Below are 22,550 nucleotides of genomic sequence, written 5' to 3'. Positions count from 1 at the left end.
GGGAGGGAGTGGGAGGGATTGGGAATTTGGGCTTATCAGACACAATTTAGAATAGATTTACAAGGAGATCCTGCTGAGTAGCATTGAGAACTTTGTCTAGATGCTCATGTTGCAACAGAACAAAGGGTGGGGGAAAAAAATGTAATTGTAATGTATACATGTAAGGATAACTTGATCCCCTTGCTGTACAGTGGGAAAATTAAAAAAATAAATAAATAAATTTTATTTTTTTCCCCTGGGGGAAAAAAAAATCAATCTATGATAGAATAAAAAGCATATGCTTTAAAAAAAAAAAAAAAAAAAAGCAGAGCTACCAATTCTGAGTCAGGCCAGCAGAGGGCAGAGCAGTGAACTTTGAAACCGTGGTGGCTGGGGCTTAGGAGAGCTTGCTTGGCAAGATGCAAGTATGAACTGTTAGTGAGTAACGGGTGGGGGATTGCCTGTGAAATTGGAGCTGCCTTAACAGAATAAAGAAACCACCAGGAAAGAGTCCAGACTTCTGTTGAGTAGACATTAGAAGTCTAACCATTTTGAATTAGTCTCTTCCCTCCAATAACACTTATCCTACCTCTTTGTCCAACCTGAAGGACAACTGCTGGCCCAGAGGAAGGGTCCACTGCTTCCCTGTGCTTTTGTGACCATCAGGTCAGTCTCTGGTCCCCAAAGTAAACTATGAGTTGGCACCAGCTTAGTGGGCTCTCTGGTGACGAGATTCCCTCCATTATCTGACAAGTAAGTTGACAAAACCTGTGCGAAGAGTAGTCTTGGGCCACTAGTATCCCTGATACCAAGAGAAATTCAAGATCAAAATTCAAATTTAAACTCGAAATTTAAAACAACTGATTTCAAAAGAGAAAAACAAATACCATATGATATCATTTATATCTGGAATCTAATATATGGCACAAATGAACCTTTCCACGGAAAGGAAAATCATGGACTTGGTGGTTGCCAAGGGGTGGCGGGGGTGGAGGGGGGGAGTGGGATGGACTGGGAATTTGGGGTTAATAGGTGCAAACTATTGCCTTTGGAATGGATAAGCAATGAGATCCTGCTGTGCAGCACCGGAAACTATATCTAGCCACTTATGATAGAGCAAAAAAAAAAATGTATGTATGTATGTGTGACGGGGTCAGTTTGCTGCACAGTAGAAAACTGACAGAGCACTGTAAACCAGCTATAATGGAAAATAAATAAAAATCATTTTAAAAAATAAAACAACTGATTTCTATCATGACTCTCAACTGAGTGGAGAGAGAATAAGAAATCAATAAATACGGTCAGATTTACTCTTATACCTAAGAACACACACACACAAGAATATTCCATAAGCACTATGATGTCTTCATTTTTCAAACTACAATTAATTGTTTATTCAACTGTTGGCTCTTCAAAAAGTGGTGGGGGAGGAAATGCAAGCTTATTCATTTTTTCATCTACCCCCTTCAAACAGCTCTTTTGAGAACTAACATTTCTAGCGTTTCAGCATATCTAGCGTTTCAGTTTTATTTCTATTCCTTTTTCTTCTGTTAAAGTCAAGTAAAAATTAAATTTTAAAATTTATTTTAGCAGTTCCCATCTCGGCTCAGTGGAAACGAATCTGACTGACATCCGCAAGGACGCAGTTTCAGTCCCTTGCCTTGCTTGGTAGGTTAAGGATCCTGTGTTGCCATCAGCTGTGGGGGTAGGTCAAAGATATGACTTGGATGGGGCTTTGCTGTGGCTGTGGCTTAGGACAGCAGCTGTAGCTCTGATTTGACCCCCTAGCCTGGAAACCCCCATATGGGTGCGGCCCTAAAAAAGACCAAAAAATTTAAAAATCTTTAAAAATAGCTTTAGGAGTCTGTGCTCTGCCTCTGTCCTACCCCTACCCTCTCCCACCTCTACCCTTCCCCACTCCCTCATCCTTTTATCCCCACCCCCATCCCCCAAATCCCTCCACTCCTCACCCTGCAAGTAGTAAACAGCAGTGTTCCCTCTGCTCTACCTCGTCTCCTACACTTGGAATTTTCAGAATTAACTTGTTTAATCTACTGGGTGTTTTAATTTGCATTTCTCTGATTACCAGTGAAGTTAAGCACCATTATGTGTGTTAACTGGTTTGGATTTCTTCCTTTATGAAGAGCCTATTTAAACCTTTTTGCCCATTTTCTACTAGACTGATAAATATTTTCTTACTGATTTCTTAGTATAGTTAAAATACATTCTGCACATTAGATTTTGATAGTGATATGTGCTATAGATATTGTCTTCAATGTAGACTTTTACTTTCACTCTCTTTATGATCTATTTTGATGAATGAGGTTCTTAATTTTAATGTAGTTACCTTTGTCATTCTTTTCCTTTATGGTTGGTACCTCTGTTTAAGAAATCCTTCCCCGCCCTAAAACTAAGAGGATTTTCTTCCCCCTGTTTTGTCTTAAAAATTTTATTGCTCTTTCTTTTGTGTTAGGTCTTTAATCTACTTGGAATTTATTTTTATGTATAATATGAGCTGTGGGTCCAAATTTAAACTTCCCATATTAATACGTAATTGTTTTAGCATCATTTATTGTATTTCATGTTTTGGCATCATTTATTATATAAAAGTTTCTATTACATATAAAATTGTACATAAAAGTTATGTTTAGCATCATTTATTACATAAAAACCAATTATAAGAATACAATTGGTTTTTATATATCCTTTTTATAACCAATAGCTCTCTAAATTTTATTCATTCTAATCATTTATGCACATATTTTTTAAAAATTATATACATATGTAGTCATACCATCTTTATTCGTAACACCTGAATGGATATTGAATATCAAAAACATGTTTCTATAAAACTTAATCACATGATTTTTCTTATTTGTTATCCTAATGTGACAAATTTTATTAATTGACTTTTGGGGTTTTTTTAAAGTGTACAGTTCACTGGTTTCAATTTTAATTATTTTTAATCGAAGCATAATTGACCAACAAAACTATATTAATTCCAGGTGCACAATAGTGATTCTATATTTTTATATATTGCGAAATGATCACCCTAAGTCTAGTTACCATCTGTCATCATGCAAAGTTACTACAATAATATTGACTATAGTCTCCCACACTGTACATTTCATCCCCGTGACAAATTTATTTTGTAACTAGTTTATACCTCTTAATCTCCCTCACCTGTTTCACTATCACCAAAATTCCCCTCCCCTCTGGCAACTGCCTGTTTATCCTCTGTATCTATGATTCTATTTCTGTATTGTTATGTTTATTTTTCTTGTTTTTTAGATTGTACATATAAATGAGATTATGGTATTTGTCTTTGATTTGTTTCACTTAGCATAACACCCTGTCAGTTCATCCATATTGTCACAAATGGCAAGATCTCATTCTTTTTTATGGGTGAAAGATATTCCATTTCATGCGTGTGTGTGTGTGTGTGTGTGTGTGTGTGCGCGCGCGCGCGCACATGTACCATTTTTTATCTATCTGTTCATCTATCAATGGACACCTATGCCGGGGCCAGCTCAGCAGGATGGGGCTGAAGAACGGGTGCTGTGGAACTTAAGGAAAAATAGTTAACATAAAACAAGACACAGAGACATTTATCTTAAGTAAAGGTGGGAGCCGGGGAACTCAAGGTCTCAGGGACCAAGAGCGAGGACTCAAGGTCTCAGGGACTAAGAGCACCGGGGAACTCCAGATCTCAGGGACCAAGAGCGCAGGACTCAAGGTCTCAGGGACCAAGAGCGCCCTGCCTCAAGAAACCACACGGCTTTTATTGTGAGATCAAGTGAGGAGTGGCTATGGGTGAATGATACAGGGTTTGTTTACTATTATATAAGTTCTTTTACTATTTAGAAAGCCACTTAGGTGGTAAAGGGTTAAGCTCTTACTCTGACCTCTAGGCACATAACAGTTCTTAAGCTTAAGTCACTTATGCCTTTAGGTCTTTGCTCTTAAGCTTAAGTCATTTACCAGCACTGTGACTGTTTTTCCAAGAAGGAAGATGGGATAAAATAAGACAAGAAGATGGGATAAAGTAAAGAAGGACAAGATGGAGTTTTCAAGGAAACATGTCTTGCAACACACCTAAGTTGCTTTCACATCATGCTATCATAAATAATGCTGCAGTGAACATAGGGGTGCATATATCTTTTCGAATTAGTGTTTTTGTTTTCTTTGGAAAAATAACCAGAAGTGGATTGTATGGTACTGCTATTTTTAATTTTGTTAGGAACCTCCATACTATTTTCTGTAGTGAATGCACCAATTTACATTCCTACCAACCATGCACGAGGGTTCCCTTTTCTCCACATTCTGCTAACACTTGTTATTTGTCTTTGTGATAGTAGTCATTCTGACAGGTGTGAGGTGATATATCTCATTGTGGTTTTGATTTGCATTTCCCTGATGATTAATAATGTTAAGCAACTTTTCACAGGTCTGTTGCTAATTTGTATGTCTCCTTTGGGAAAATATCTATTTAGGTCTTCTGCCCATTTTTTAAATTGGGTTGCTACTAATTTTTGGTTTTGTCTTCTTTTTTTTATGTTGAGTTGTGTAAATTCTTTGTATATTTTGCATATTAACCTCTTATCAGATCTCTTGCTTGCAAATATTTTCCCCCATTCAGTAGGTTGTCTTTTCATTTTTGTTGGTTGTTTCCTTCACCGTGCAAAAACTTTTTCATTCAATATAATTCTATTCGTTAATTTTTGCTTTTGTTTTCCTTGCCTGAGGCGACATATCCAAAAAATATTGCTAAAATCAATATGAAAGAACACTCTGCCTGTTTTTTTACCGGGAGTTTTATGGTTTCTAGTTTTACATTTAAATCTTTAATTCATTTTGAGTTTATTTTTGCATATGGTGTGAGAAAGTGGTCCAGTTCTGTTCCATCGATCTATGTGTCTGTTTTTGTGCCAGTGCTATACTGTTTTGATTACTGTAGCTTATAGTATAGCTTGAAATCTTTTCACCTCTCTGTTCCTCTGTATCATCTAATCTACTATTGACTCTTTCTAGTATATTTGTAATATCGGTTATTGCATTCTCTTTGCTCTTTTTGGTTTTTTTTTTTTTTTTTTTTTTTGTCTTTTTGCTATTTCTTGGGCCACTGCCGCGGCATATGGAGGTTCCCAGGCTAGGGGTCGAATCAGAGCTGTAGCCACCAGCCTACGCCAGAGCCACAGCAACGCGGGATCTGAGCCGCGTTTGCAACCTACACCACAGCTCACGGCAACGCCGGATCGTTAACCCACTGAGCAGGGGCAGGGACCGAACCCGCAACCTCATGGTTCCTAGTCGGATTCGTTAACCACTGCACCACGACGGGAACTCCTCTTTTTGCTTCTTTTGATATTTTCTACCTCTTTCTTAAACTTCTCACTGTGTCCTTCCATTCTTCTCCTAAGTTCATTATCATCATTACCTTGAACTCTTGGGTAAGTTGCTTATCTCCCCTTTGCTTAATTCATCTGGGTTTTATCTTGTTCCTTAATTTGGAATATATTCCTCTGTTTCCTCATTTTGCACAATTCCCTGGTTTTCTTTCTATGTATTAGGTAGGTTGGTTATATTTCCCAATCTTGGGGAAGTGGCCTTGGCCTTATGTAGGAGGGGTCCCATGGGTCCCAGCAACATGCTTCTCTCTGGCCACTGGGGCTACACGCAATAGGGGTTTCCCCTGCATGGGCTACATGGACTTTTCTATTGTGCTGAGGGTGACTACTGTGGGTGTGCTGGTTGGTGGGACTGGACCCTTGCTGCTTGGCTGCTGGGCTCTGCCTCATGCAAAGGCTGCCAGCACACTGATGGGCAGAGCTGGTTCCTTGGGGATGGTCTGGGTGGTGGGGAGCCTGGTGCTGGTGCTGGTCCATGGGTCCTCACACAGCTGGCTTCTCAATCTGGAGCATCCCAAGACTGATGCTGACTGGCTGGTGGGCAGGTAATCCCCCAGGGCTAATAGGCTGGAGAGAGAACCCCAAAATGGTGCTTGTCAGCACCAAAATCCTTGCGGTAGAAAGAGCCCCCCACAGTGGCAGTGGTCAGTGTCTGTGTCCTCAGGGGGAGTCTCAGTTGACTCCTCCCTCTGCAGGAGGTTCTTCAAGATCAGCAAGTGGGTCTCCCAGAGCTCCTTTCAAATTACTTCCCATGCGCTAGGTCTTGGAGCATATGCGATTTTTTTTGTGTACACCCTTTAAGAGCAGAGCCTCTGTTTCCCTCAGCCCACTGGGCTCCTGTCTGTACATGCAGCCAGCCTTCGGAGCCAGATGTTCTGGGGGCTCACCTTCCCAGTGCAGAACCTCAAGCCTGGGGAGCCCAGTGTTGGGCTTAGACCCCTCCTTGCTCTTTGGGGAGAACTTAACTTCTGCTGTTGTGATTGTCCTGTTGTTTGTGGCTTCCCACCTTGGCATGTGAACCTTGACTCTACTGCATCTCCCCCCTCCCATCCATGTCGTGTGGTTCCTTCTTTACATCTTTCATTGTAGGAAATTTTTTCTGCTAGTCTTCAGATCTTTCTCATAATAGGTGCTCTGTAAATAGTAGTGACTTCGGTGTGCCAGTGGGAGGAGGTGAACTCAGTGTCCTCCTACTCTGCCACCTTGGCCACACACCCCTATTAATTGATATTTTACGTCAAAGCAATCTTGTACTCTAGGAATAAGTCAACTAGATTATGATGGACTGTTCTTTCTATACATTGCTAATATTTTATGTAATTTATTTTAAAAGTTTTACTGAAGTATAATTGATTTACAATATTGTGATGATTTCTGCTTCACAAAAAAAGTGATTCAGTTATACACATATACACATCCATTTTTTTCTCAGATTCTTTTCCCATTTAGGCTATCACAGACTATTGGGTAGAGTTCCCTGTGCTATACAGCAAGTCCCCATTGACCATCCATTCTGTATACAATAGTGTGTACATGGCTAATATTTTAGAGTCTATATTAAGAAGTTTATTAGCCATTATAATTTGCTTTTCTCATGGACTTCCCGTGTCGCTCAACATAATTTGCTTATGGTCCAGGTGGCTTTATAATATTTAATTTGTGCTCTAAAAGAGTGCATAATATGTAGTTGTTAGATAGAATCAATCTGCAAAAGCTTGAAAACTTGAGCCCACTTATCTGACTTCAGTGTGTGTAACATTTTTAGTGAAAATTAAGATTTGTGACCTAAATCTTTTCTTCTCCCTAATATTTCTATAAATCTTAACCATATCTCAAAGAAGAGAACATTCAGTATTGCTGATTAACTTTCACTGAGTATAAAGTTTATGTTCTGGGGGAAAAATTCAGAACATCAAGTCTGTCAATCATTGTGTTCAACTTTAATATATTTTAATTAACTCTGCATGCTTGCTCTTTAATTACTAAAAGATTTTTTTAAAAACCCTCTTATTATGATTATGAATTTGTTCTTTGTCACTGTTCTGTTAATATTTGCTTTATATTTTAGGGTATCATTAGGTTTAAATTATATGGTCATAAGACCAGCATTGTGTAAGAATCTATATCCTCTTCTATTTTATTTCTTATATTTTGATACATTGAACGGATATCAAATAAGACTTTATTATGATCATGATTTCAGCTTCCATGATTATTAATATTATTGTTCAGCTCTGAGTGTTTATTGACTATATGTGTTTCCATTCTGTCCCCAATCTTCTGATTTGTGGTTTTTGTCCATTTTTCTGTTGAGTTGTTTGTTCATTTTTCAATCCAAGAGGAAGTTATTTTATGTGCAGCAAATGTCTTTTCTCTATTTCTGACTTGCCTTTTCACTCTCTTCAAAGAGTCCTTTGATGTCTAGAAGTTCTTTATTTTAATGCAGCCAAATTAATCAATATGTCCTCTTTGGTGACCTTCTGGTGAGGCATGTTCAAGAAATTTTTTCTGGCTCCAGTTAAGAAAGAAATTCTTCTGTATTTTTGTTTAAAAGTCTTAGCAGTTTGCTTTTTAAATTTGGGTTTTAATCCTTTTGGAATTTATTTTGGGATTTTTTTTTTTTTTTTTTTTTTTTGTCTTTTTGCCATTTCTTGGGCTGCTCCCGCGGCATATGGAGGTTCCCAGGCTAGGGGTCAAATTGGAGCTATAGCTGCCAGCCTACACCAGAGCCACAGCAACTTGGGATCCGAGCCGCGTCTGCGACCTACACCAGAGCTCATGGCAATGCCGGATCCTCATCTCACTAAGCAAGGCCAGGGACCGAACCCACAACCTCACGGTTCCCAGTCAGATTCGTTAACCACTGCACCACAATGGGAACTCCTGGGGATTTTTATTATTTGGTTTATTTTGGTATGATATGAGGTAGGAAAACAATTTTATTTTTTCCTCATTTAAACATTGACTCTGCTTATTAAACACAGTTGACCTTTGAACAAGGTAGGGGCTGGGGCACTGACCCCCTTACAATAAAAAAACTACATATAATTTTGACTTCCCCAAAACTTTACTAATAGCCTACTGCTGACTGGAAGCCTTACCAATAACATAAACAGTTGATGAACATATATTTCATATGTCATATATATTATACACTATATTCTTACAATAAAGTTAGCTTGAGAAGAGAAAACATTATTAAGAAAATTATAAGACAGAGAAAGTTGATTTTTAGTACTTTGGTGTATTTATTGATACCATAAGTTTACATCATCTGTTTGCAAGATGATCTGTTTTTCAGTACCTACATCAATATCCTCTTACATGATACAAAGTACTATGTATGTTATATACATATATATATGTATTAGTAAACTAGACCTCAAAAATGAAAAGATAATATGAAAAAGAAATTCATATTTATTTATTGGTATAACCATGAATTTAAAATGAAAAAGCTTCAATGTGGTATAGCCTAGTGTAAGCATTATGATTGCTTCACAATAGCCTCGCCTATATATTAATGAGTGGATCATTATAAAATTTTATGGCATACAGTATTTCAGTCATAGTAATTAATTAATTAATAATAGAGTGTTGGAAACATTGCTATTTAAAAAAAAAATTTGCCTGAGAATTGATACACAGTTTCTCCAATTATGAGAGAGGCATACTCTACAGCAACGTAATTCTTTGAAAGCAAAGTTATAAAACAGTAAGAAAATGAACACATTATTAATTTTATATTAAATATCACTTATGCCTCTGTAAGGCTAGACTACTACTACATACATTTTATGTTCTTATGACCTATCCCTTTCTTAATTTTTTGCTAATTTTTTTGCTATTTCTGGGCTACAGGGTTCGATTGCTACAAATCAAAAAAATTTTCCAGTATATTCACATATAAGTGGCTCAGCGTTGTTGACACCCATGTTGTTCAAGGGTCAGCTGTACTCTATTCTCCACTAATGTACAGTAGCACCAGAGTTACATAACAAAGTTCCCTGTATTTGTGCAAATGTTTGTGGCTCTTTGGGTCTATTCCATTTTTCTATCTCTGTTCATGTACCATGGCATCTCAATTAGGGTGGCTTCATATTAATTTTTTTTAAATTATATTGAAGCATTGGAGTCGTGGCTCAGCAGAAATGAACCTGACTACGAACCATGAGGTTGCGTGTTCAATCCCTGGCCTTGCTCAGTGGGTTAAGGATCCGGTGTTGCCGTGGCTGTGGTGTGGCCGGCAGCTATAGCTCCAATTGGACCCCTAGCCTGGGAATCTCCATATGCCATGGTTGTGGCCTAAAAAAAAGCAAAAAAAAATTTTTTTTAATTGAAGCATAATTTATTTATACTCTTGCATTAATGTCTGCTGTACAACAAAGTGATTCAGTTATAAATATATATATATATATATTTGACTTTTTGCCATTTCTCGGGCCACTCCCACGGCATGTGGAAGTTCCCAGGCTAGGGGTCGAATTGGAGCTGTAGCCGCCGGCCTACGCCAGAGCCACAGCAACGCAGGATCCAACCCATGTCTGCAACCTACACCACAGCTCACAGCAATGTCAGATTCTTAACCCAATGAGCAAGGCCAGGGATCGAACCCACAACCTCATGGTTCCTAGTCGGATTTGCTAACCACTGAGCCATGATGGCAACTCCTATAAATATATATTTATATTCTTTTCCATTATAGTTTATCACAGGATATTGAATATAGTTCCCTGTGTGATACAGTAGGACTTTGTTTTTTATCCACTTTGTATATAATAGTTTGAATTTTCTAATCACAAACTCCCAATCCTTTCCACCCTCATCCCTTTTCCCCCTTGGCAGCCACGAGTCTATTCTCTGTGAATCTGTTTTTGTTTCATAGATACATTCATTTGCATCATATTTTAGATTCCACATCGGAGTGATCTGTCTTTCTCTTCCTGAATTACTTCACTTGATAATCTCTAGTTCCATCCATGTTGCTATAAATGGCATTATTTTATTATTTCTTACAGCTGAGTAATATTTCGTTGTATATATCCTTATATAGATATAGATGGAGATATATAGATATTGTGAATATGTATATATATGCCATATCTTCTTTATTCATTCATCTGTCTGTCAATGGACATTTAGGTGGTTTCTTGGCTATTTTAAATAGTACTTCTATGAACATACAGGTGCATGTATCTTTTTGAATTATAATTTTTGTCTGAATAGCTTTTTATTAATTCCTGATAGGAAAGTCCTCCTTCCTTTGACATGTTTTGACAGTTCTTACCCTTTCATTCTTTTGTTTAAATTATAGAAACAGCTTGTTGAGTTCCACCAAAAAATAAATAAATAAAAGTATTGAGATTTTTAACTGTGGTTGCATTCTATGTACACATTAACTTACGGACAACTGATATCTTTTCAAGTTAAATATAGCACATCAACATGGGATAGTTCTCCATTTATTTAGGTTTTTTTTTTTCAGTCTTTTAGGAAAGTATTCTAATTTTCTATGATCTTTTTTTCAGATTTATTCCCAGATAACTTATACTTTCTGTTGCTAGTGTTAGTAGGTCTTATTAAAAATTTAACATATCTGTTTATTTGTTCATGTATCTAGAAACACAGTTGACTTTGGCACATTGATTATATATCCAGCCACAATGAGCAATTCTCTTATTATTTTGCGTAAGTTTTTGGCAGAAGTTTTGTTCTCTAAGGAAACAGTTCTATAAAAATAATGACAGTTTAATTTTCCCTTTTCTAATCCTCCAGTGCAATGTAGAGTAGAGGTGATGATTGTAGCATGTTTGTTCTTCTTTTGAGGTTATACAGGGAATGCTTCCAATATTTCCATGTTTAAAATGATTGCGGTATTGGGGGTTGGCTTTTTAGGTCTTTTTTGTTTTTTTATAGCTACCTTAATCAGGGTAAGGCCATTTTCTTCTATTTCTACTTTTCTTCGAGATTTTTTTTTTTCATGAATGAGTATGAAATTTTGTTTTCTCAAAATATAGAGATGATCAAATGGTTTTCTACTATCATATTTAATATTTGTCCTTTCATATTTTCCATCTCTTCATCTCTCTGTTTTGCACTTAGTGTCACTTCCTCAGATCTACCTTTCATTATTTTTTTATTTTTTAGGGCTGTAGTTACAGCATATGGAAGTTCTCAGGCTGGCGGCTGAATCCCAGCTGCAGATGCTGGCCTGTGTCACAGCCACAGCAAGGCGGGATCTGAGGGGCATCTTTGACCTATGCTACAGCTTGAAGCAATGCCAGATCCTTAACCCACTGAACAAGGCCAGGAATTGAACCCACATCCACATGGATAGTAGTTGAGTTCTTAACCCACTGAGCCACAATTGGAACTCCAAGAGTTATCTTCTAGTTTATTAATCACCTTTCCGATTTGATATTTAATCTATCCACAATTTTCTATTTTACCAATTTATTTTTCATTTCTGAAAGATATATTTTGTTTTTCCAAATCCAAATAGTCGTTTTACTACTTTCTTTCAACTCACTAATCTGGGTATGATATTTTTTCTTGAAACATTTCATATCTTGGCATTCTATATTGTGTATTTGATCCTTCCAATACTTAAAACCCTCAGAGAGTCTAATCATATTGCTTGTTATTTGTTCATATTCCTATATATAAAATGTCTAGGTAGAAAAAAAATAACCATCCTAGATCTTAAAACAGGTGTACAAGTAATCTGTTACGTGAGTATGACTCGCCCAGAAGATTGGAAACGGGAAGGTGATGTTACCTAGAGATTAATAACTGTTGGAGTTTCTGCTATGGTTCAGTGGGTTAAGAACCCAATGTTTCCTCTGGAAGCATTCGGGTTCCATCCTTGGCCTCACTCAAAGGGTTAAAGGATTCAGTGTTGCTGTGGCTGTGGCTGTGGCTGTGGCTGTGGCGTAGGCAGGCAGCAGCAGCTCCCATTCAACCCCAGCCTGGGCACTTACTTACGCTATAGGTACCTCCCTTAAAACAAACAAACAACAACAAACCTGTCATGAGCCACTCTTTCTCCTAAGGTTGGAGGAGCAAAAGCAGAAGTGGTGTCATGCAGACCCCATGATGCTACATCAGCCACACTGTCACTAATGACTGCCACTGCTCCATAGCCTGCACCCCCACTGATGCTGCAAGAGCCTGGGAGGCCACAGTCCTTTAGAAACAGCAAATTTGCTGCTGATGCTTTAGTTGCTAAAGGTTCCCTACTGCAGACCCAACTGTGCAGTGGAGCCTGGTGGGCTCTGCAGGTACCTGCCATCGCCAGCACCTATGCAAAAAAGAGTAGCATCTCTCCTCCTATCTTTTCTCATCTCTGTTTCCTTCCACTGACAGAACCAAGTAGAAGCCAGAAGGGCATTTAGGAAATGTAGCCTTCAGGAGTTTCTGTCATGGTTCAGTGGTTAATGAATCTGACTAAAAACCATGAGGTTGCGGCCTTGTTCAGTGTTGGGGTCTGGCGTTGCCATGAGCTGTGGGATAGGTTGCAGACATGGCTCAGATCCTGTGTTGCTGTGGCTGTGGCATAGGCTGGTGGCTACAGCTCCGATTGGACCCCTAGCCTGGGAATCTCCATATGCAGCAGGTACCCGGTCATTTGTTTTGAGGGCAGTCTTTCTGGAGTGTGTACATGGAAACTACATGGCACAACTCCAGAGGGTAACATTTACATAGAATGCGATGCAAAAGATGCTCCTTGGAGTTTTCTTTCCCTTTTTTTTTTTTTTTTTAATCCTGGCGACTCTTTGCTTCCCCTTCTCCTGTTCTTACTTGTATTTTAATATTTCTTTTATTTTCAGTAAATGAGTGATTTATTATTTTTTCTAGAGAGAGTCTTTTACTTCCAGATCAGTCCATATAGAAAGCATTCAGCATCATGCTAGTGAAAGGGAGCCAGCATTCTTACATAATTGTCACCCCTGAAGGTCTCTGCTCTGAGACCTCTAATCTCATGCTGTACCATGAAACCATCCTGTTCTTCAAACCTTGTCCTCCTCCCCTCATCCATTCCCCAAGTCTTTTGGGGTTTCTTTTTGTGTTCTAATTTTTAAAACAATTAAAAAATGTTACTTTCCATTTATAGTTATTACAAACTATCGGCTATATCCCCCATGTTATACACTACGCCCCTGAGCCTGTCTTATACCCAGTAGTTTGTACCGCCCACTCCCTCACTCTTATGTTGCTCCTCCTCCTCCCTACTGGTAACTAGCTTGTTCTGTGAGTCTGCTTCTTTTTGGTTATATTCAGTAGTTTGTTGTATTTTTTAGATTACACATGTAAGTGATATCATATAGTATTCGGCTTTGTCTGGCTTATTTCACACAGCATAATACTTAACTCTAGGTCTATCCATGTTGTTGCAAATGGCAAAATTACATTCTTTTTTATGGCTGAGTAGTATTCCATTGTGTGTGTGTGTGGGGGCATTTCTTTTTTATCCATTCATCTGGACATTTAGGTAGCTTTCATATTTTGGCAATGCTAAATAACGCTGCTATGAGCACTGAGGTGCATGTATCTTTTCAAATTAGTATTTTTGTTTTTTTTTTTTAGAAATATACCCAGGAGTAGAACTGCAGAGTCATACGGCAGCTCTATTTTTAGTTTTTTGAGAAACATCCATACTATTTCCCACAGTGTTCGCACCAACTTACATTCCCACCAACAGGGTACAAGGGATCCCTTTTCTACACAGCTTCAGTAACATTTGCTATTTGTAAATTTTTTTGATGATGGTCATTCTGACATGTGTGAAGAGCCATCTCGTGATATTGATTTGGATTTCTCTATTGATTAGCGATGCTGAGCACATTTTCATGTGCGTCTTGGCCATCTGCATTTCCTCTTTGGAAAAATGACTATTCAGTCTTTCTTTCCACTTTTTAATTGGGTTGTTTGATTTTCCGATGTTGAGTTGTATGAACTGTTCATATATGCTGGCTATTAATCCCTTATCCTGGGGACTCTATTGCTTCCACAGTTTTCTCCTGGATGTTTTAACAGCCAGTCTGTTTGGAGGGAGTGCGCAAGGCGTCCCTGGGCACCTGACACTGCAGTACCAATTCTTTCTTTAGCAGGGACTGTTTAGGTTGCCTATGGCCCAGACTGGAAGTCTCCATGTAGTACTTTTACAAAAACAATAAAGTAATTTTCTTTCTACTTCCCCCCCCCCCCAAAAAAAAAGGCAGAAAATGGTTAGGCCAGTATAGAGTTGGGAATTCTATTAGCTACCTTTTAATGGAATGTGAGTTATCAACCCAAGAGGGTTTTGAGAACTTCGCTTATCCCAGAGGTTGAGACACCCCTTAACCAGCTGGGCACCAAACTCTTTAGGTTTTACAGGATTCTGAATCACCAAAGTGCAGAGCATAACGGGCCGCAGACCAATGCTTCCCAGTACATATTGCTTATTAGAGGCCATAATACTATGCTGCAGCCTATAGAGAACTGGGTACACCATAAATGTCAAGTCAGATAGTCTTGGTTTTTAGAATTAGCTCATTCAAGGTGATACTTGCGAGGACTGCATGAGAGAAGCAGCAGTAAATGGAAAAACAGGCTGGTTGCGTCTCAATAAATCCAGGGAGACCCAAAGGTGCTGAACAGGGCAAAGAACCTCTTGTGTATAGATCAGATACTCTGCTTACTTTCAGCTGAGAAAAACACCAATGGTCCATCATTATTACCCCAGAGTTGTAAAGGTTCCAACAAGACCTTAAAATTTAACACCAACATTCTAAATGCCATATAATGAGGTGTTGTTTTGTACAAGACTCTCTCTCTATGTGTCCAACCTCTGGTTTTCTGCATGCATTTTCATGTGTTTATCATGTCTCCATATTATATTTTTGTGCTTATCTTTACTGTTCTTGACCACATAAAATCTAGGCTGCTGTCTATCTTGCTTTGTCTATCTCATTTTCTTTTTCTCTCCGTTCCTTTCTAATCTCCTGGCTCTCTTCTTTTACAGCCAAGAATTTTCAACAGACACATTTCTGTATTGCATATTGTATTTACTGAAAGGTACTAAGTTCTAATTTTAAAACAGATGAATAGATCATTTCATCTTTCTTTACTTAAATGAAACAAGTTCATTTTAAATGTGGGGGCCACATCTGATTTTTCTCTTCATAACAAAATAGGAAAAAGATTTCTCTCTCCTGATTTGGAAATATACCTAACTTGGGAGCCTCATTAAAAATGGTATAAATAAACTCCATGAACTGAAGTGGCAAAATACTCCATAATCATTCTTGATCCACTTTCTCTGCCCCAATTTTTTATCTGGATTTAAATCAGCCCTATTCTCTCATTCTGGTATTTCATTCAATTAGGAATTAAGCTGAGAGGGGAAGGAGGGAGTGGAGATTTCAGAGCTGTAATTCCAGACACCTCACCTATCCTTTTAACCACGTGGCTATATTGAAAGAAGGTTATTAGAAGGGAAACTGACAATTCCTAAAAAACCAGATCTATGAATTTAGTAAGAACCACAGGCCCAGCAATGACCTCTGAGCCAAATCTGTGCTTGTAGATGGTTTGAAAACAGAAGAAAACTAGAGAAAGCCCTTTCAGGTAAATAGACAATTACTGCCTACTCTCTGTTTCATCTGTCCACAAGGTATGGACAGCACTCCCCCAGGGAAATTTCATTCTTTTCTTTTCTTTTTTTTTTTTTTAATGGCCACATCTGTGGCATATGGAAGCTCCCAGGCTAGGGGTCGAATTGGAGCTGCTTCTGAGATCTAAGCTGCAGCTTGTGGCACCTCGGATCCTTAATCCACTGAGAAAGGCCATGGATCAAACCCACATCCTCATGGATACTATGTCAGGTTCTTAACCCATTGATACACAATGAGAACCCCCCCTTCCCCCAATTTTGTTCTTAATTCCAGAGTTAGCTTTGAGGGTCCTACATCTTCACCTGAGTTCCTAATTAGAACTAAAGAATCTTAGAATTCTTTGAAACCACCTGATCCAATTCTCCCCTGTTGTAGATTTAAAATAGTGATGATATAAGGGCTCATTCAAAGCTAGTGAAACAGTGGCAGGGCCAGGAAGGGAACCTCACTTTTATTCTAGGCACTATTTCACATTTCATGATGCTTCACAGAGATTAGAGACACAGTAACATATATGAATTTTAATTAAATGTCACACTGAAAAAAGTAATATCAATCTTTGGGGGAAAGTAATCAGAAATGACTGCATTCCACCAATTAGTCAGGTTAGCTGGTTACCTGGAAACCAGTCAAATTAAAGGATGGATTATCCAGGCAAGCACCTGAAGCATCAGTCTTTAAGTGGTGCTAGCTAACAAGGTGGCACTCTTGTGTGACTAAGAAAAACAGGCTTCCCCTGAGCAGATGCAGCCCCTTGCTGGTGGACCTTTGTGAGGCTATTAAGACCCCCCTTACTCTGGGTGAATGCAGCCAGTGCTTGCGTGCACAGGGTGGCAAGTGGAGAGTGAAGTGGATTTCTGTCTGAACTCACCCCCTCGGCTAAGCATCCCTGTGCATTTACCAGAAATCCACTCTGGTTGGTTGGGGGTAGTATTTGAGAAGAACTTGCAGTGGGGTTGAGATAGCCAAGCATCAGTAAATGACCGCTAGCTGGCTCCTTGGGAGGGTGACTCTGGTTAACTAAGTAGGTTACAAAGTTTGAGGTCAGGCAATAGAGAAGGGGCTGCTGTCTTCCCTGGAGGTCACTTCTGTATCTCTGCTGGTCCCCATCCCCCAAAGGCCTTGTGTTGCAGGAATGGGTTGTTTTAGCTTAGAGCATGAGTTGTCAGTGTTAATTTTATAACTCCCCTGGAAATGGTGTGCAGTGGCAGAGGTCAAAGGGCACCCTGGCGCTTATTCTAGAGGTAGAATTCCATGTCTGAGATGGCCCAAATACTTGACTTCTCTTCATTTTCTAGGGTCAAGGTAGAGCTGACCCACCTTGCTAGCTGTGTGATAACGTCGGACAAGTTCCTTTAAAGCTGCTGAGATTCCTTTGCCTTATCTGCAAAATGGGCTTTGTTAAGGAGGATTAAAGCAGACAATGCATATCAAGTACATGGTAAACAAAGGTAGCAGACGATCAGTCTGGCCGGCGGGAGGGGAATGGGGCTGTGGTGTCCTCCTCTTGGAAGCACATCACTCCAGGTGCAGACTACCTATTGCTGGGCCACATACAAACCTTTGGCTTTCAGGGCCTAGAGGTACTGGGCACCAGGATAACTGCCTGGAAGGGAACAGAGGATGATCCCTGAGATGTGGCTTGTCCTTTGGAAATCATAATTCCTCTCATTTCTACCTTAGGTCCTGATAAAATGAAGTCCTAGGGAAGTTTCACCTACTAACAGGTGTGCTTTAGACCAGAGTCCTACCTATTTAGGAAGAAGGAGGGCATCAGAGTGACCTGGGTTGGAATCTTGAATATCGCCCCCCCCCCCTTGTGAAGTCCTGGGCTAAAGGCAGCCCCAGTTTTCCTCAACTGTAAAATCAGGATACTATTAGTTCTTATCTCATAAAGTTTAAATAAGGTAATTTCCTGGCATATTAGAAGCACTCAATAAACATTAACCATTACTGTTGTTGCTGTTGTTAGGGGATTTACTGGGCCAGGTATTCCTGGGTTACTCTTAAAACCCCCACAAGTTGCAGAAGCAATAGCAAGGCCTGGCAGCCCTTGGGCCAGGTGACAGGCAAGCAAGGCAAGGAGTGGTGACTGGGCTGCAGAATGCTAAGTCCCTGTGTTTTGTTTTTTTTACAAAGTGGGCATCAATAGTGTGAGCTCTCCCAGAACTGAGGATTCTCAAGTTGCTCAAGAAGGGTGGGTCTGGAAACAACTGTGAAACATGATTATCAAACACCCCAACCTGAACAAAAACACTGACCTACCGGTGAGGCACGGAACTGGGATGATAATAAAAAGGACAGAAGACACAAGGTCACAGTAATTACCTCGGCCACCTGGAATTCAGGACCTGAACGACTTTCTTGTCACACCCCTGCCCTCCTCCCAGGACTTTTAAGAAGCCAGGAGTACAAAACACATTGACACACACTCCAACTATGATAACTGGAGCCATAAAGCTTCTTTTCGATGGTCCAGAAAGCAAGACCAGAACTCCTATCACTAGGCCGACGATGAGTAAATCTAACTATTAAAATTTCATAGGTTTGAGGTCAAGCATCTAATACATGATAAAAGATGCTCAATCAACAAACGCAGGAAAGGGATAAAAGAACCAGTAGGATGAACAAAAGACCCAAGATGATTTCCAGTCTTCCCACCTCTGTCCCCTTTCAACTGGCAAACCTCAGATAAGGGCTCAACCGTCGTCCTACCCACGCCTCATCCCACCTCCACGGTGCGGATGCCCAACTACCCAGCGCCCTCCAGGGGTGCTCAGGAGAGGAGAGATGTGTTTCCTTCCTGGTCCTCATGATCCATTATTCCTTCCTTTCCAAGTCCAGAGCCACAGGCGGTGGAAACTAGGTCATCTCAAGCCCTCCGCTTTCAACGCGGGGGCGAGGCCCCTTCTCAGCCCGGGAATAGGAAGATGGGGGGATCGAGTAAGCAAACCCTGCTGTTCCTTCTGCTCAGGGAGGAGGGCGGGCAGCGAGCTTGGCTGCAGCTAAGCGGCAGCGGGGAGACTCGGAGGGGGCGGGGCGGGAGAGGGAGGGGGCGTGGTGGGCTCGCCGGCGTGACCGCACGTGTGGCGGGCGCTGTGGGCCGGGGGCGGCGTGTTGGGCGTGTCCCCGGCCGGCGTGTGGCCGGCGCCGTGACGGGGTGTCTGGTGCGGTGGCTCGGGCGTGGGTGCGACGCGCGCCAGGCGCAGTGGTCCGTGGGCCCGGGCGGCGCGGGCGCGGGCGCGGCCGGCGTTCCTGCAGAGGGAGCTGTGCGCCCGGCCTGGCGCACGCAAGGCGCCGCCCGCTCCCTCTTGCCGCCGCCGCAGCCTCTGGGCCCGCCCGCCGGGGAGGGGCTCCGGGCCTCGCCGACAGCTGCTTCCTGCTTCCCTCACGTCCTCGCCGCCGCGCCGCCGGTCCGGTCGTGCGAGGCCTGACCGAGAGCCGCCCGCTCGCTGCCGCCGCCACCGCCGCCTGCCCGGCCCCAGCGCATATCTCGCCCCACTGCCCGCCCGGCCCACTAGACATCGCTCCGGAGTCCGCGCCCCCCAGGCCACCCCCGCGCGCCCCCAGCCATGCTGTCCTTCCAGTACCCCGACGTGTACCGCGACGAGACCGCCGTGAGTACCCCAGCGGTGCGCGGCCCTCTCCCCACCACTCGCGGCCCCTCGCCCCCTACGCCCTCCCCTCCCCCTCGGCCTTTGTTTGCGAGACCCGGCGGGGGGCGCTGGGCTCCTCCCGAGCCGCGGGGGCCCTGGTGGCCGTCACCCTCCGTCTGCTGGCTGGCTGAGCCCGTGGTCAGCCCGCAGGGCCGCTTCCTGCAATCCGCGGGGTCAAGGGCAGACGCCCAGGTGGGAATGGGCGTCTTAAGGGAGCGGGAAGACAGAACGTGTCACTGCTTTTTAGCAGAGGAGGCTTTTGCTTCAATATGGTAGGGAGACAAAGTGTTTGTGCATGCAGATTATGTACAATCTTAAAACAAAAGCAAACTTTTTCAACTTACGAAATAAAAACACTTAGAGTTGAAGTTCATTCATTCGATTTTAAAACGTGTGTGGAGCGCTTACCCTGTCCCTGGCCAGGTGCTGGGCTGCGGGTGCTGGGAATGCAGGGCCCGGTAGTGCTGATCCAAGTGTTCCTAAACAGGAGCAGGAGTTAGTTGATGGGGGTGAGAGGAGGTCTTAGAAGGGAGAGAGGATGGCTTTTTTCAGGATGAAGTTTTGCCTATTGCGGGGGTTGCCCACCATTTACCTAAGCTGTCCGTGAGCTCAGGGTCACTGTTGAGATCCCCTGGGTGGAATTCTGGGCAAACACTTTTTTTGTGTGTAAAAATTAGTTTGGCATTTTAGGAACTGGAAAAAATTCAAATGTTGTTGGCCTGATTCTCTTAGGAAAAGGTAAATTCCTCGGATTACTTAAAATAGAATCCGAATAAAAAGATTTTTGCATAATATAGTTCTAATTTTTGTTTTTGTTTGTTTTTCTGCTTGCTTTGGCCCGATTTATGCCAGAAAGTCTGTACATTAAAGCGCATCTCATTTGGGGGTAAAGGGTACCGGGGCTTTAGAGTAAAGGACATATTGTTTTCAATTAAGACTTCCAAGTGGCACTGATGCATTCCTGCTTTCTTTGACCTGTGGCCATCTGGTAACCATGTTTTCTCAGTCTGTTCAGCTGCTTGCTTATTAAATTTACTCTATCAGCCCAAGAAGCTCTATCCCTGTGGTTGAAAGAGTTGTGGCCTTTGTGTAGGGGAGTAAAGTGATCCAGCCAGAATGAAAAAGAGGACAAACCAAATAAGAAGACCTGAACGCTAGTTCTGGTTTTGTCACTCACTCACTGGATGCCCTTTGGCAGATCACTTAGTTGTTGCTACAGGCCTTCCCTCCCTAATAGTATGAACTATTAGGGATGACTTGGCTAACCACAGAACTTACTTGCTTCTGTACTGAGAATATTATTCATTCATTAACATGATGGTCTAGCCCTGCAGTGCCAGATTTTAGTAATGGGAAGCCAGGCATTTCTCAGTTTGGTTCTTGAGAATCTTTTGAGTTTTCAGGAGAGGTAAAACTATAAAGAACTACCCATCATGTGGGTTGACAAGTGCCATTTTAGATTTGTTTTGTTTTTGACGGGGTGGGGTGGTGGTGGTTGTTGCTTAGTTTTTCCCTTTTGGGGTTACCAAAATTCTGTAGTTCATTTATCTATGTTTAACAGTTCTGGAAGGGCTAAGTGAAGATTTTATGAAGCCATCAAAAATATTGTGAATAAACTCAAAAGGCTGTACTGTGGATTTTAATACTCTCCAATTCCTTTTCATCAAAGAACTAATGATAAGCCTCATGGCCATGTAGTTCTGGTTCAGCTCAGTGCATCACACAATGTACTTATCCCAGCCCTGAGATCCTAAGTTGGATACCTTTTTCCTGTGACAGAGCCCTGATTTCTAAGCCCCGGGCTTGACTTAATGCATTTGCTCAAATTGTAGCCTTGATGTCTAGAATGGGTTGTTTCTCTCCAGCAGGTGCTAGAGATTGCTGTAGCTCTCTGTCTCTCTTGTTTACCTTCCAGCCACATAGGGGGCAGTCTCCTGCTGAACTGTGGGGTCGAAGCAGTTTTCAGTGGACTTCTGCTTTAGTGAGATTTTTGAAAACCATGCCTTTCCAGTGTAATCTGTTGCCCATCCCCCAAGAGTGTTACTGTCAGGGAAGTCAGGCCTGCTGCTGGGGTTAGAAGAGCAAGTAGGATGCTTAGAGAACACAGAAGAATGGGATTGATTGCCATCAGGAGGAGGAGACACTGAATGAATTGAACCTGGGAGTTGGCCAGTTGAATAAGGTAAAAAGTCCATTCTTGGCTGTGTGAGTTAAAATAAAGCCATAGTTATGTAGGTTGGACAGTTACGGAATTGCATTTGTTTTAGATAGCAGAAAAGCCGCTGTGACCAGAACATCTATGGGTGGATAAGCTTGGATGGGGGCTGGAAAGGAAAAAAAAGAAAAGAGAAAATGGGGCCACGTTTGATGGGTTCTGCCTGCTGTGTGTACAAGTCTGCGTTTTGTTCTAAAGGCCACAGGCAAGCTGTTGAACAATACAGGTAAACTTTTGTATAGTAACAGTGTCTTATCAGGACTCTACTTTTAAAGACTCTTGGGAAGATGAGGAATGGTTTGCAAACTTAAATCAGATGGGCAAATCAGATACTGCACAGCTTGTGTTCAGGGAATGTGGCTGTGAGACCACCCTATTTGTGGGGCATGGTCTTGTAAAAGAAAAATGTAGGGAGCAGGTGGGTGGGGGGCACTTGGTTCCTGGGATTGTCCTGGAGAAAATCACTTTCTTGTCCTGGTTAAAAATGTCTGCTCAGTAACTGACCTCAGCCTGCTCTAAATAATAATGCTGGTTCTGGGAAGATGGGGCTGTTTGCTCAGAGACAAACACCTTTCAGGAGGCAGTATGTGTAGGATGCACTGGGTTTCTGAGTTAGGGTCTGGCTGTGCACCTGCCA

At 41.5% G+C, this 22,550-nt stretch overlaps 1 protein-coding gene across 2 annotated transcripts in view; it reads left to right on the top strand.

Moving 5' to 3' along the window:
* PREP (prolyl endopeptidase) overlaps nt 1-22,550 on the top strand; it is a 531,010-nt gene that overhangs the window by 371,741 nt on the left and 136,719 nt on the right. Inside the window, 1 exon segment of one of the 2 annotated variants that reach the window (NM_001004050.1) lies at nt 19,423-19,659. The exons of the other annotated variant lie outside the window; for it this stretch is intronic. Within the exon segment in view, the coding sequence (NP_001004050.1) occupies nt 19,615-19,659 (45 nt within the window). The 5' untranslated portion in view covers nt 19,423-19,614. 2 annotated transcript variants of the gene reach the window in all.

The sequence above is a fragment of the Sus scrofa genome, chromosome 1 (genome assembly GCF_000003025.6).
Source record: "Sus scrofa isolate TJ Tabasco breed Duroc chromosome 1, Sscrofa11.1, whole genome shotgun sequence".
Classification (NCBI taxonomy): Eukaryota; Metazoa; Chordata; class Mammalia; order Artiodactyla; family Suidae; genus Sus; species Sus scrofa.
Note: the sequence above shows the minus strand (reverse complement) of the source record. Positions and strands in the feature narration are given on the sequence as shown.